The sequence below is a fragment of the Myzus persicae genome, unplaced genomic scaffold (assembly GCF_001856785.1).
Source record: "Myzus persicae strain clone G006 unplaced genomic scaffold, MPER_G0061.0, whole genome shotgun sequence".
NCBI lineage: Eukaryota > Metazoa > Arthropoda > Insecta > Hemiptera > Aphididae > Myzus > Myzus persicae.
The window spans coordinates 1-13,295 of record NW_019100851.1 but is presented as its reverse complement, the minus strand read 5'-3'; the positions used below and the strand labels follow the sequence as shown (position 1 = coordinate 13,295).

The following is a 13,295-nucleotide window of genomic DNA, read 5'->3' as shown; positions in this document are numbered from 1 at the left end:
GAAAAAAAATCCCCAGAAATAAAATCCCCGTTAAAAAATCCCCGGTAAATAAAATCCCCAGAAAAAAAATCCCCGGAAAAAAAATCCCCAAAGCAACTATTTAAAAGCGGAATGACTATAATACTACCAATATATAACTTGACTAACTCACTGGACACTCTCTGATAAACGTTGAGCCTGAACAATGATAGATCGAGGCTTGCAATTTACACGGTACATTCGTACTACAAATTTAGTGTGCAATAAGAAAGCATTTTACAGATAAAAAAGGTTCGCGGGCCGCTAGTTGGGTGGGCCTTGGCATAGAGCAATAAAATTTGAAATTGGGAAAATACAAGTCAAAATAACTCAAAATACGTAATATTTGGTATCTATACGTTATTATAACGGTTACGGTTAGTACATCTTCAGTTCCTATTAAGTAACTTTGATTTGTGTGACTGTGCGAGGCCGTAATTGTCCGGCTATGGAAATCAATGCGACTATGGAAATTGTTAAATCTAACCAAGGGAACTATAAAATTTGCTTAAATGGTTATACTTATGTACACCAAAAAGACTGTAAGTTTTTCAAGAGATGGAGGTGTGCAAAATATAGTTCATTTAAATGTTTAGCCATTTTAAAAACATCGCTTCAAAATAGTAATCCAAGGGAGATCCATGAACACAATCATTCTGCCGATAAAAATGGTAAGATTTATTTTAATTTAATAATTTACATATAGTTAGGACACTTATATATTTATGTGTTATAAATATGTTCTCAAATTTTAATTAATTAATAAATTAATGTAGCACGACAAATTATTGTCGATAACAATTTTATCATAGGCCTTGATAAGTAGGTACCTATTACTGAATTAGTAACCAATTAGTACGTCCAGAATATAATTTTACAGATTTTGTTTTATTCGACAGACGATAAAATAAATCACTATAGGACAGTGTTCCAACTTATAATTTTAATTTTCCTATAAAATATTATGTAAAATATTATACAAACAAATTTAAAAACAAATATAAAACTACAAATATTTTATGTTCGCAAGATTTCCGCCAATGAATATAAATAAGAATTGTTATTATTTATAGCTATAGCTGCCATAAAAGTTAAACAAGAAATAAAAAATAAAGCTTTATCCTCAAATGATACACCCGGCCAAATATTTTCGGAGGTAATCGGGAATCTGGATGTCGATGTTTTAGCTGAGTTACCCAAGGAAGAATATTTAAAACGTAGTATTAGATATCATCGAAGTTTTCATAATCCGAACGAACCTCAAAATATCAAAGAAATTGTTATTGATGGTAAATTTTTTTTTTTAATTATATTAATTAGAAAATAAAATCCTATACTTAACAAATTATATCTATTTTATTACAGGTGAATGGGCATTATTGGGTAATAATAGACTATTATTGAGGGATAATGGTCCAGAGGCATCTGAAAGGATAATTATATTTGCAACAGATGAACACTTGCAACTGCTTTCAGAATCAGATACTTGGTATTTAGACGGGAATTTCGGACTGTCTCCAAAGTTTTTCCTACAGTTATATGTAATACGGGTAAAAAAAAATAATGTATTTGTAACTACGATTTACTGTATTTTACAAAGGAAAACTAAAAATACATACGTAGAAATGTTTCAAATTATAATGGATGAATGTGCTGAACGAAATGTATACCCTGACCCCAAATGTTTACATCTCGATTTTGAAAGCGCAGTTATTGAAGCAGCTAAAGAAGTAATTGGTGTCCATATTGATATAAAAGGCTGCTTCTATCACTTATGTCAATCGACGTTCAGGAAAATACAAGAATTGGGCTTTGCTTCGAAATACCATAAGGATGAAGAGTTTCGAAAACAATGTGGAATGATTGATGCACTTGCATTCCTTCCATTGCACCTCGTAGAAGATGGAATGAAATATTTAAAATATAGTTTGCCTGAAAATCTTATGGATTTATTAGATTATTTTGATTCGTATTATGTAAATGGCAAGTATCGAAGAATTGGAAACGACGAAAATAACATGAGGTTTCGAAAACTGCCACCAATGTTCCCACCAGCTGTGTGGAATGTAAATAAAACCACCCTCAATGACTGCCACAGAACCAACAACATCGTTGAAGGGTGGAATAATAGGTTTTCCAAACTAGTTGGTCAAAAACATCCTACAATGTGGAAACTTATTAGGAAAATTAAAAATGAAATTGACGCCGATCGAGCACAGTTAGCATTGGATGCTTTAGGTGAACCAAGACGTACAAAAAGAGGACAAAATCAAACAATAAATATCCGCTTGAAAGAGTTAGTTATAAGACAAAGTGAAGATAAATTAAGCATTGGAGACTTTTTGACAGCTGTGTCTAACAATATAAGAAAACGAACCGACTGAACCGAATCTGACTATAATTATATACATTTATTTTATTATTAATTAACTAACTAATATTATATTATTTTTTTTTTACTTATTTTCTAATTATCTAATTTTTACTAATTTTAAAATTTTTTACTAATTATAATTATGTACTTTTTTAAATAGTTGCTTTGGGGATTTTTTTTCCGGGGATTTTTTTTCTGGGGATTTTATTTACCGGGGATTTTTTAACGGGGATTTTATTTCCGGGGATTTTTTTTCCAGGGATTTTTTTTCCGATTACCCATTAGCTACGTACCTTCCTTCAACGTCTGTAGTTTCGTCAATTACTTCATTATAAAGAACTGATACACATTTTTTTCGTATTGTAGATTGATCCGGAATATGTTTACCAGTATACTTTTGCAAAAATGTATTAAAAGTTGTATTATGCAATTTCCATAAAGGGATATCAGAAGCTAAAAATGCATGACATAAATCGAGCGAAAATTCTGAGTTCTGATCTTCAAATGAGTCTTTAATAAATATTTGTTTCATTTTTTCTTTTCTTGTTGAATTACTGAGGTGTTTTGCTGTACTTAAATGCTGAGTTACTTGAAAGCGCTTATTTGATGATACTTCCTGGTCACAAATATTACAAAATAGTGTTTTACCATCGGTTTTAAAAACTGTACTAGAAAATTCTTCGACATATTGTCGAAGTTTTGCACTGATACTTTGTATTTTTGGCATTTTATAATTGAATGTAGGTATTAGGTAAGTACGTAACGAAAACAATACAGTTCGCAAACAACACGGCAACGTATCACTACACACGATATACGACGATCACTGTCAAACACAAACTAACTTTTAGCTGTATGCTTTTATTTAGTAAGCGTACAAGTATGCGACAGTAAGATAAGATAAAATTACATTGGGGTATTTTTATACTGCGATAAGATGAATTGTAATGAAATATTTAATATACTATAAAACATGCACTTTTTGTGTTTTTGTAGTCGAAATGTATAAAAATATTCATTTTGTTCAAAATATGCAAAAATATGCATTTTGTCCAAAATATGCAAAAATATGACAAATAAAAATACCACCATTTACCTCAGCTAGAGCTAATTCGTGGACATTACTTACAAAATAAGTAATAAAAAGTTGCAAAAAAAACATACCAATGCATATAAATCCTAGCCCTAGTAATGAGTAATGCCTACTTTAATGAAGTAAAACAACAACCTTTCCATATTATTGAGTGATTGAACGTTATCCTAATATAGTAATATACTGTTATCGTTTTTTCTTCTTAGTTTATTTTCAAATTTTAAATATTTGAGCGACTGTGTTTTGTCAGAAATTACCTTTCGCCATACCATAACTGGTGGCCGCAATACGTGGCCCCGGCGGGTTGTGGCAAACGTAAAAATTATTTCAAACGATATAGCGCCGTTGCTCGTGGTGTTAATGGGTGGTACGATATCATTGAAATAAATGTGTGAGAATCGGTACCCCGTACGTGCTCCGATAGAACAAGCGTCGCTGTTCGCAGCCACTACATCATTGCTCAGATCTGCGCGACTAATCCGGACCACTTAAGCGACCGCTCTTGAGTTGACTGTTACGTATGACGGCTGCGGGGACCGAGGGCACATATCACACGCTTTGACAAAGTACGACTGATTTATTAATGCTCGACGGCGGAACACATAATGATGTTATGTACATACATTTTATATAGGTTATCTCCGATAACATATCGTCTACATCGATAGCTTAATTGTTGTTGTACAGTATATATATACATATACGTACATAACGGTGACATCGACGCATCAGTGCAGCACACTCGTCGTTTTAATTCGAGCATAGCCTAAAATATTATCCTTTAATAAAGCATCAACGATGAAAATAGTATAAGCGCGTTTTTTTTTATCGTGATCGAACAATTTGTCGTTTGTGTTTACTGCGCTCAAAGACTGTGTGCGGCTTCACACATTGACTGTTTGATGACAAATCTGATTTTAAATTTAAAACAAATAATTATCAAAAAATAATATTGAACTGAATAAAATTAAAATTTTATAAAAACGTATCAACGTTGGATTACAGTTTGGAGTTTTCCACAACTGGACTGCATCTTTTACCACGGTAACCCTTCGTCCTTCGTATTATATTCTCTCTATTAATTAATTTATTTACTACTGAATACTGAGTGCCGATCTAATACGTGTCACGTGTGCGTCATGCATAATAATATGATAGCATTACGTGTATAGTGTTAAGATGCTTAGACATTTCGGTGATAACAAATTGTTTTTCCCTCTTTTTCTTGTTTAGTCATTGTAACATTGTTTAACAGGTATATACTATATATTTTACATATTTGATATTTGTATGTATAAAATAATTACCTACTTATTACATTTAAACACATAATATTATGTTGGTGTATCGTCATGCTCTGCATTATAGGGCTCAAATAAGGGAATTCCAGTGGGCCGGTTTCATAAGTAAATAAAAATGGATAGAATCGTATCAATTTTCATCATTCTCGATATCATGATTATTGTTTTTTTTAAACTTTCATGATGTCATGGCGTTGACATTAATTCATACTTAACGTGTAGCTGAATACATCGTAATGCCGTACATAATATACAAATAAAACGGTTTTTTTGTTTATAATTTATTCAATAATAATTGGTCACTGGTGACTGATGAGTGATGACTTTCCCGACGAGTGTCGGTGAATATGTCACAAGCCAAAATACTGCCATATATACTAATAACTTAAGGTATATAGGTAGGTACTTAACAAATATACCAGTAGTTGGAACAATTTTCACACAAATTACTTGTCCATATTTTAATTGTTGGTGTACTTTGCAGGTACTGGAAAACCAACCGGCTAATACTCGATTACAGTCAATAATATTAGCAAAATACAATAACTAAAAAAACCATAACTTTCACACATAAGATTAATCATAAATATCCTCCAAAACTATCTTGATAGTAACATTATCGCAATATTCTAATGACTTAATTATTTACATCAATACCTACTGTTACCGTCGATTTTTAGTGGACTGTAGGTAAAGGTTAAGTGTAATTAATAGATTTTATTTTACTGTATTACTTCTTTTATTGTGCGGCAACCGACGCGGTGACAAGTATATGCACACTGATACATGGTTGAACACACACTAAACTCGGAAGGTATAATAAACTGGACATCGATTCAGATAACATTTAATACAGATAAACACAATAATAATAATAATAATATAATACACGCGTCACCATGCCAAAATTAGAATATTCATACATAATAAGAACAAATACATATAAATAATTTTTCAACAAAAAGTTTACAATAAATAGATAAATAACGTATAATACATAAATAATCTAAATATAAGTTAGAAAATTATTAAATATAAATAAATTATTAGAATTTGATATAATAGGTAATTAGATATCAATATAACATTATATTACAAAAAATATATATTTTTTTTTTATTATTTTATGGGCTATTTCCCTCAAAAGGAAGAGGACAAAGTTTACGAACTGCTCTAGATACTTCTTTACCTTTTACTAATATAGTAGCTACCCGAATGACATCGTCGTCACCAGCCTGGACACGAACAACTCGACCCATGGACCAAGACATCGGGAGGGTATCGTCTTCTTTCACCAACACCACAGTACCAACTTTTAACTTAGGACCCTTGTTGTCCAGCCACTTTCGCCTGGTTTGGAGCTGCGACAAATACTCTTTATTCCAGCGTTGCCATAGTGTTTGAGTTAACCGAGTTACTCGCTGCCAACGTTTTAAGCGATTGTCCGGTACCCCCGTTAAATCTGGTTCGGGTAAAGAACATGTTGGCTCACCAATTAAAAAGTGAGCAGGCGTTAATGGTGTAGTATCAGTAGGATCAGAGGAACAGGGAGTTAAAGGTCTAGAATTAAGGACTGCCTCTATTCTAATTAGGATAGTATTCAATTCGTCATAAGTTAGATTAGTCGTACCTAAAACTCGGTATAAATGATTTTTAATAGATTTAATAGAGGCTTCCCACAACCCGCCAAAATGAGGGGATCGGGGGGGTATGAAATGCCACCTTATACCCTCCGTTGCTAAAGCATCGTACATTTTGGTTAAATGCTCTTCAGAATGAAACATTTTTTTTAGTTCCAGTAACCTATTGTTAGCCCCCACAAAATTGGTAGCATTGTCGCTAAATATATCGGAACATACACCGCGGCGTCCTATATACCGTTTTAAAGCATTTAAAAAGGCTTCAGTAGTCAAATCAGCAACTAACTTGATATGGACAGCCCGGGTACTAAAGTATACAAATACACATATATATCCCTTTAGCACAACCGCATTTCTTCTTAAACTTGTTTTTATAGAAATAGGATCGGCGTAGTCTACACCACACTTTTTAAACGGTCGATTTGGCTCCAATCGTTCGGTTGGTAAATCTGCCATTATAGGTTCAACTATTGTTGGTCGAAGTCTAAAACATTTTACACATTTGTGAAATACATGCCGAGCGATATTTCGGCCTCCAATTATCCAATACTTTAATCGACTGTTCGCCAACATCGCTTGTGGGCCCGCGTGTAAAAGTAATTCGTGTTCGTTGAGCAATATTAATTTAGCAATTGTACTACCCTTAGGTATTAAAATAGGGTGTCGCTGTCATTTTTTATGCGACCGCCAACTCGTATAATTCCGTCTTCCAAAAAGGGTTGTAAATTATGTAATTTACTTTTAACCGTTAAAGTACCATTTTTATTTAAATCCTTTATTTCACTGGACCAATGGGACGCTTGAGTTATTTTAATTATAATTATTTTAGCTTCTTTTAATTCATCGGATAATATTGGACCAACCACTTTCATTTTTTTTATTCGAATTTTTATAAAACGCAAACAATAACAGAAAATACGTAATAATCTTTTCCACGATGAATACTTGCTTAATATTTGTTCGTTTATTTCCGGTTGTGCTACAAATGCAGCAGTTTTCTGTGTACTCTTCTCTTCCGGTATTTCGGTATATCTTAACTCGCAAACAGTCTTTGGCCAACTTTTCTGATCGTTGGTTAACCAGCTTGGTCCGTGCCATCATATCGAGCTATTTATGATTTCTTTTGCACTGCATCCTCGCGAAATAATATCCGCGGGATTGTCCTTTGTTTCAACATGGTGCCATTCATTTACTGAACTAAGGTCGTGAATTTCACCCACTCTGTGCGCAACAAATGTTAGCAAACGCGTAGAGGGTGAAGTTATCCAAGCTATGACGATTGAAGAATCCGACCAAAAATAACGACGTTGTATTTTTATACCTAATTTCGGTATTACTTTGTTGTACAGCCTTACTAAGATTAAGGCCGCGCATAGTTCCAATCGCGGGAGCGATATAACTTTTAAAGGCGAAACTTTAGATTTTGCACACAATAAATGCGACGTGCAAACGTCACTATTATCTGTCGTGCGTATGTATATACACGCTCCATAGGCGACTAAACTGGCGTCAGCAGTCAGCGAAACCATGAACCTCTATATTACAATTATCTTCCGTACATATATAAAACGTTGTATATTCAATTCACGCAAGTTTGCTAACTCATGTAAATATTTTGTCCACTCGTCGTGCATTTTCGCCGGTACCGCTTTATCCCAATCAATTTTTAACCTCCACATTTCTTGCATTAAAATTTTTGCCTTTATTACTATCGGCCCCACTAAACCTAGTGGGTCGAATAATGAGGCTATTTGCGCCAATATGCTTCTTTTGGTTGTCGATTTATCTGTATTTGCGTCCTGCACTTTATATTTAAATATGTCCTTACTAGGATGCCACAGGACCCCGCACAGAACGAAAAATCACGTTCAAATTAAAAATAATACCAATTGAATCAACAAATTCATTGTTAACATAGGGCCAACAGGCATCATTGTTAATTTCAAAACTAAAACTTTGTTAATCGGTAGATCAACATACTGCATTGTTGTTTCACTAAATTGCCGGTTTAATGAAACAAAGTAGTTTATTACATTTTTAATCACCACTGTTGTTAAAATTTGTTGTTTTAACAATTAAACCATATTATATTAACAATTAATTTACAATTAATTTAACAAAATTAATGTTTAATTTTTAACATACTGCATTGTTGTTTCACTAAACTGGCGGTTTAATGAAACAAAGTAGTTTTTTACATTTTTAAACAGCAATGTTGTTAAAATTTGTTGTTTTAACAATTAAATTATGTTATATTAACAATTAATTTAACCAAATCAATGTTTAATTTAAAAAAAAAAGTTTTTTTTATTAATAAACAAATTTATTAAATGTATAATACAATTTTCATTTAAATTAACAAATAATTTGTTTAAAACTTAAAAATTTTAAACTAGGTTAATTGTTCACAGTCGTAACTTAAGTAGCAGTTATATAGTATATAATACATTTTAACACATAGTAAGATATACAAATATATAATAATATAGGTAGTATAGGTAGAAGAAAAAACATGACAAAATTTATTTTTATTTTAGTTCTGAAATAATTTGATAAACTAATGGACATGGTTTATCAAACTTTAATTTTACATCATAAAAATAATGTTGAATAAATAACCAAACGTTTTGAGATTCCAATGGATATTCAATGTTGAATACATGGAATATTTTAAAACAGACATCTAAAGCTTTAATAACAGAAAAAAACTTGTACTTTACGTCATCAAAATATACTAAGATTTGGGTAGGATTCAGTATTGTGCCAACAATCAGTAAACATGGCTGTATGGGGTTGTTGTTGCTTTTTCTCAACTTCAGCATTTCTTCCATTCCTATTGCTGTGTTAGATACCATGATGAAGCTATTTTGGGAATCCTTTATTGAAAATTTTATTAAACATTTTTTACCATCTGAGTCAATTGAAGATTTTTTGGACGTTGGTAAAAATAATGCATGCATCAAATATATAATTACACAATGTTTAGAACCTAAATCAAAGTGATAATGTGATTAATATAAAAAAGTCATCATTAAAAAGTACTTAGTAGTTAGTACATACTTTCTGATGCATTAATGTCATTTTTCAGTTCTTCGAGTAATTTTTTACTGTTCACATCTTTTATTCGCTCATTATAAATTTGGAATAATTTGTTATATGATGCATCAAATGTAGTGAGTAAGTCTGATACATTTTTCCCATACAAACGTTTGAAATCAATATCGATCTAAAAAAATAAATAACAATAATAATTAAAACTTGACAGTACTTTTATTTCACATTGATAATATAATACTTCAAAAGAGATAATATTATTAAAAATTTAAAAATATTAAAGTACAATATTACAATATTATAAACAAAGGTGGGCAAGTTAATGAAAATAATTAACTCAATTTAAGTTAAGAGGATACAAGATCAATAAGTTAAAAGTTAACTATTAACAAATTATAAATATTTATAAATATTGTGTGCTTAAACTGCCTTTGCTAAGTCATTCAAAATCAACCTCTATATATTAATATTATTGAATTTAATTATGTAAATAATAGGTGCAATGATCCTGATACAAAATAAATAGAGAAATATAAAATTACATATTAATAAAATTATAGAATTTTGTTTTAAATTCAATTAAAATAAGAGATTGAAATTGAATAATAATGTGTTAATATTATAGTGTTTAGTACTTTATATAGGGTACGATTAAAAGTAGAAAAAAAGGATTGTCATTAGAAGTACCTAGTTAATTTTTCCAACATAAATATCTAAGTTAATCTTTAAAAAAATGGTTATACTTACAAGTTTATATCCAAGTGGTTTTGTATATTGAGGCCAAGTTTTTTGAATATCCACAGCAGAAAATTGTGTAGCTTTCAGGTGTTGTAATCTGTATCCTGTAGTTTTTTTCCAAATAACCTCCATATCGGGCCATGATAAGTCTTCGTGTTTTAAACTGCTCAGAAGAGTTGCTACCTCAGCATCATTCTCGGCTGCTGTTAATTATATAAATGTTTGAAAATGTATTGATGTATAAAAAATTAGTAGCTAATAAAGAATTGAATTACTTATTTCGCTATCTAGTTCTGCGCAAACCCTTGTTTGTTTTTCAACATTTTTGTTATCTTTCGGTAGTTGAGATACCAATCCATGACTTCTTAAGCTCCTTATTTTGTTAAAGTATTTGGAGTATAACTTCCCCTTGGGACACTTGTTTGTCAAATCTCTAATAAAATATACTTCCTGTAAATAAATTCATATAATTATACTTATTATATTATTTTTTTTTTTTAACAAGGTGGAGATCCCACTTAAACTCTTGCCCACTTAATTTTCCAGCCCTCAGAAACAATAACAATAACATTAATATTAATACATTTAAAAAAATATTATTTGATTGGTTGGCATAGCAATTATAAATTGTGTGGAAGATAAAAATATCAATAGGTACTTATTTTTATAATATAATAAAAATATAATAGTAAATCAATTTACTTTTAACTCTGTAGTGAAGGTTCCAATTATTTCTGTAGCAATACGATCTGCTAAACATATGGACATGGACATTTGTTTATCAATCAATGAAGATACTATTAAATCAACTAATAAATTTCGACATGTTTCATTCAAGTTTTTATTTGTACGATAGTAATCGGTGATTAATGCTCCTTGAACACTTTTAGTTAAAATATCATGAAGCAAAAATGACTGTATGGGTTCAGAAGATGTGGACGGTGAACTGGTAGATGAAATTGATGAAATAGATATTGATCGTTTTCTCGATGTTGACTCATTTCTAACATCTTTATGTATAGAGTTTTTTCTCCACTGTTTAACATAATGCTCAAACTTGATTCGTTTACCAAGTGGGTATTTATGTAATAGTTGAGCTATTTGATTACTGTTGATGTACTTCAATGCTTCAACATCTACACACTCGGCTAGAAATAAATTATAATTATTATTTATTAACATAGTAATTAGCATATTATCTGATATTCTCTAATTTTTTAATTTTTTTCAGTAGTAATTATTACAAAAAAAAAACTTTTTGCGTATAGAGAAAAGAATAACATAAGATAATAACTATTGAATAAAAAATCACTCACCCACACAAGTTTGCAGTAAGTACCCCATTTTCCATTCTTCCAGAAGATCTTTTACTTCACTTTTTTCTTCAAGTGAAAGATAAATGGTTTCATCATAACTGGGTTCCAAAACAATTCCATTTACTGGTTGATTAACTGAAGATGTTTTACAAGGGCTCATTGTAAATATAGAATTAACTACATTTTGAAGTTCAGTATACTCTGGGTTATCAATATTCTGCATATTATCATCACTAACATAATTGCCAAACATATCATTCTCTGTGTCATTCCCACAATTCATCGTGAAACTAATAATTAAATTAAAAAATAAAGACTTCAAATTTGTATTGCATTAAAACTTTCAAGTACCTACTACTATTTATAATAAAAACATTAATACTATCTACTATTATTCATTACTACTTATACTACTTTGACACGGCTACGGCGGTTGGTATAGATCGCGGTGAGCCGGTCTTGAGGTGTAACCAACGAACAACAAAAAAAAAAAGAGAACGACGACCACTGGTTCTGGTATGAATGAATTTATTCAGACGCCAAAAAAAAAACAAAGGTACAATTTGTGTGCACGTAAATGAAAAGTGACTATATGTATAGTTTTATATGGATGGTGATACGGCGATCGGAGGTGCTGGCGTGTGCGGTTCGACGATCGGCGTAAGAGAGAGAGTCGAGCGCCGGCGGCCGGTACTCGTACGACCTGTCTTCCCATCCCGCCTTAGAGGTGGGAGAGTCGACGGTGTCGTCGCCCGTGGTGGTGGTTGACAAAGTGTAGACTGGGTCGCAACGGTGCCTGTACTTTGTACTGGTCGCCGTTACGTACCGTGTCAACTTAACCTCTACTTATACTTGATTATTTGGTAGTTTATTTACATATGTACAGTTAAAAATTTTAAATGATAAAATAGGTTAAATATCATGAAAAATAAAATAGTCTAATAATATTCTTTTAGTCTAATCATTAATCTTCCATCGGGGACTTGATGAATATTAATTGGTGGACTACTAAATTGTTCAATATTTATTAAACTTTTTGAAATTATGGACTTATCTTTATCAACTTCATATGCTTTTAGATGTATATTATAAGAATTTAATTGAATTTGATGCAAAATAAATGATACATTATTTTGAACAACAATAATTTCGAGAATTTTCGTCATATTGTCCTCTAATTCTAATACCGACATAGCATCATCATTTTCTTGGTTTAAATTTTGCAATAATCCCGAATCGTTTGCAGCCCATTTTCGTAAGTTAAAACCACCTGATTGTAGCACTGTTCGCAAGTCATTACGCAATTTTACGGCCATCTCTTTCGTATTTGCTCCACATAGATAATCGTCCATATAAAAATCATTTTTTATAGCAGTACATGCTTCTGGAAAATTACTATACTCATCTTCGGCTAATTTATACAAGCACGCGGTAGCTAAGAACGATGCCGAGACAATGCCATAAGTGACCGTTTTTAACTGAAATATTTGCATAGGTTGTTCTTTATTTTCACGCCAAAATATTTTTTGATATTTGCGATGTTCCGGTGCAACCCAAATTTGACGATACATTTTTGATATGTCCGCGGATATCGCACATTTGTGTGTACGAAACCTAGCCAAAATATTGACTAAATCGTCTTGTATTGTAGGTCCTTTTAATAGTACATTGTTTAAGCTAATGCCTGTATCAGTCTTACTAGATCCGTCGAATACTACGCGCAGACGAGTGGTACTACTATTTTCGTTTATTACGGCGTGA

The 13,295-nt window shown here is 31.5% G+C and overlaps 4 protein-coding genes across 7 annotated transcripts; 1 reads left to right on the top strand and 3 right to left on the bottom strand.

Annotated features, from left to right (window-relative positions):
• Positions 1–29: 29 nt before the first annotated feature.
• Positions 30–2,480, top strand: LOC111026459. The gene is made up of 3 exons (XM_022304552.1): positions 30–689; positions 1,092–1,307; positions 1,384–2,480. The coding sequence occupies exons 1-3, from the start codon at positions 467–469 to the stop codon at positions 2,400–2,402; spliced, it is 1,458 nt and encodes a 485-aa protein (XP_022160244.1). The 5' UTR covers positions 30–466; the 3' UTR covers positions 2,403–2,480.
• Positions 2,481–5,899: 3,419 nt separating this feature from the next.
• Positions 5,900–7,934, bottom strand: LOC111026458. Its single transcript, XM_022304551.1, has one exon. The coding sequence runs from the start codon at positions 6,997–6,999 to the stop codon at positions 5,911–5,913; it is 1,089 nt and encodes a 362-aa protein (XP_022160243.1). The 5' UTR covers positions 7,000–7,934; the 3' UTR covers positions 5,900–5,910.
• Positions 7,935–7,947: 13 nt separating this feature from the next.
• LOC111026457 lies at positions 7,948–13,289 on the bottom strand. The gene is made up of 2 exons (XM_022304550.1): positions 12,687–13,289; positions 7,948–8,274 (listed from the first exon to the last, which is right to left on the bottom strand). The coding sequence occupies exons 1-2, from the start codon at positions 13,103–13,105 to the stop codon at positions 7,962–7,964; spliced, it is 732 nt and encodes a 243-aa protein (XP_022160242.1). The 5' UTR covers positions 13,106–13,289; the 3' UTR covers positions 7,948–7,961.
• Positions 8,825–12,362, bottom strand: LOC111026456. Of its 4 annotated transcripts, none has more exons than XM_022304547.1 (7): positions 11,924–12,362; positions 11,535–11,824; positions 10,921–11,366; positions 10,494–10,668; positions 10,228–10,421; positions 9,487–9,652; positions 8,825–9,415 (listed from the first exon to the last, which is right to left on the bottom strand). In XM_022304547.1, the coding sequence occupies exons 2-7, from the start codon at positions 11,815–11,817 to the stop codon at positions 8,955–8,957; spliced, it is 1,725 nt and encodes a 574-aa protein (XP_022160239.1). In that variant the 5' UTR covers positions 11,818–11,824; positions 11,924–12,362; the 3' UTR covers positions 8,825–8,954. The 4 variants fall into 4 exon arrangements, with proteins under 4 accessions (XP_022160239.1, XP_022160240.1, XP_022160238.1 ...); XM_022304548.1 differs by having other exon boundaries at positions 11,937–12,362; XM_022304546.1 differs by having other exon boundaries at positions 11,949–12,362.
• Positions 13,290–13,295: the final 6 nt, after the last annotated feature.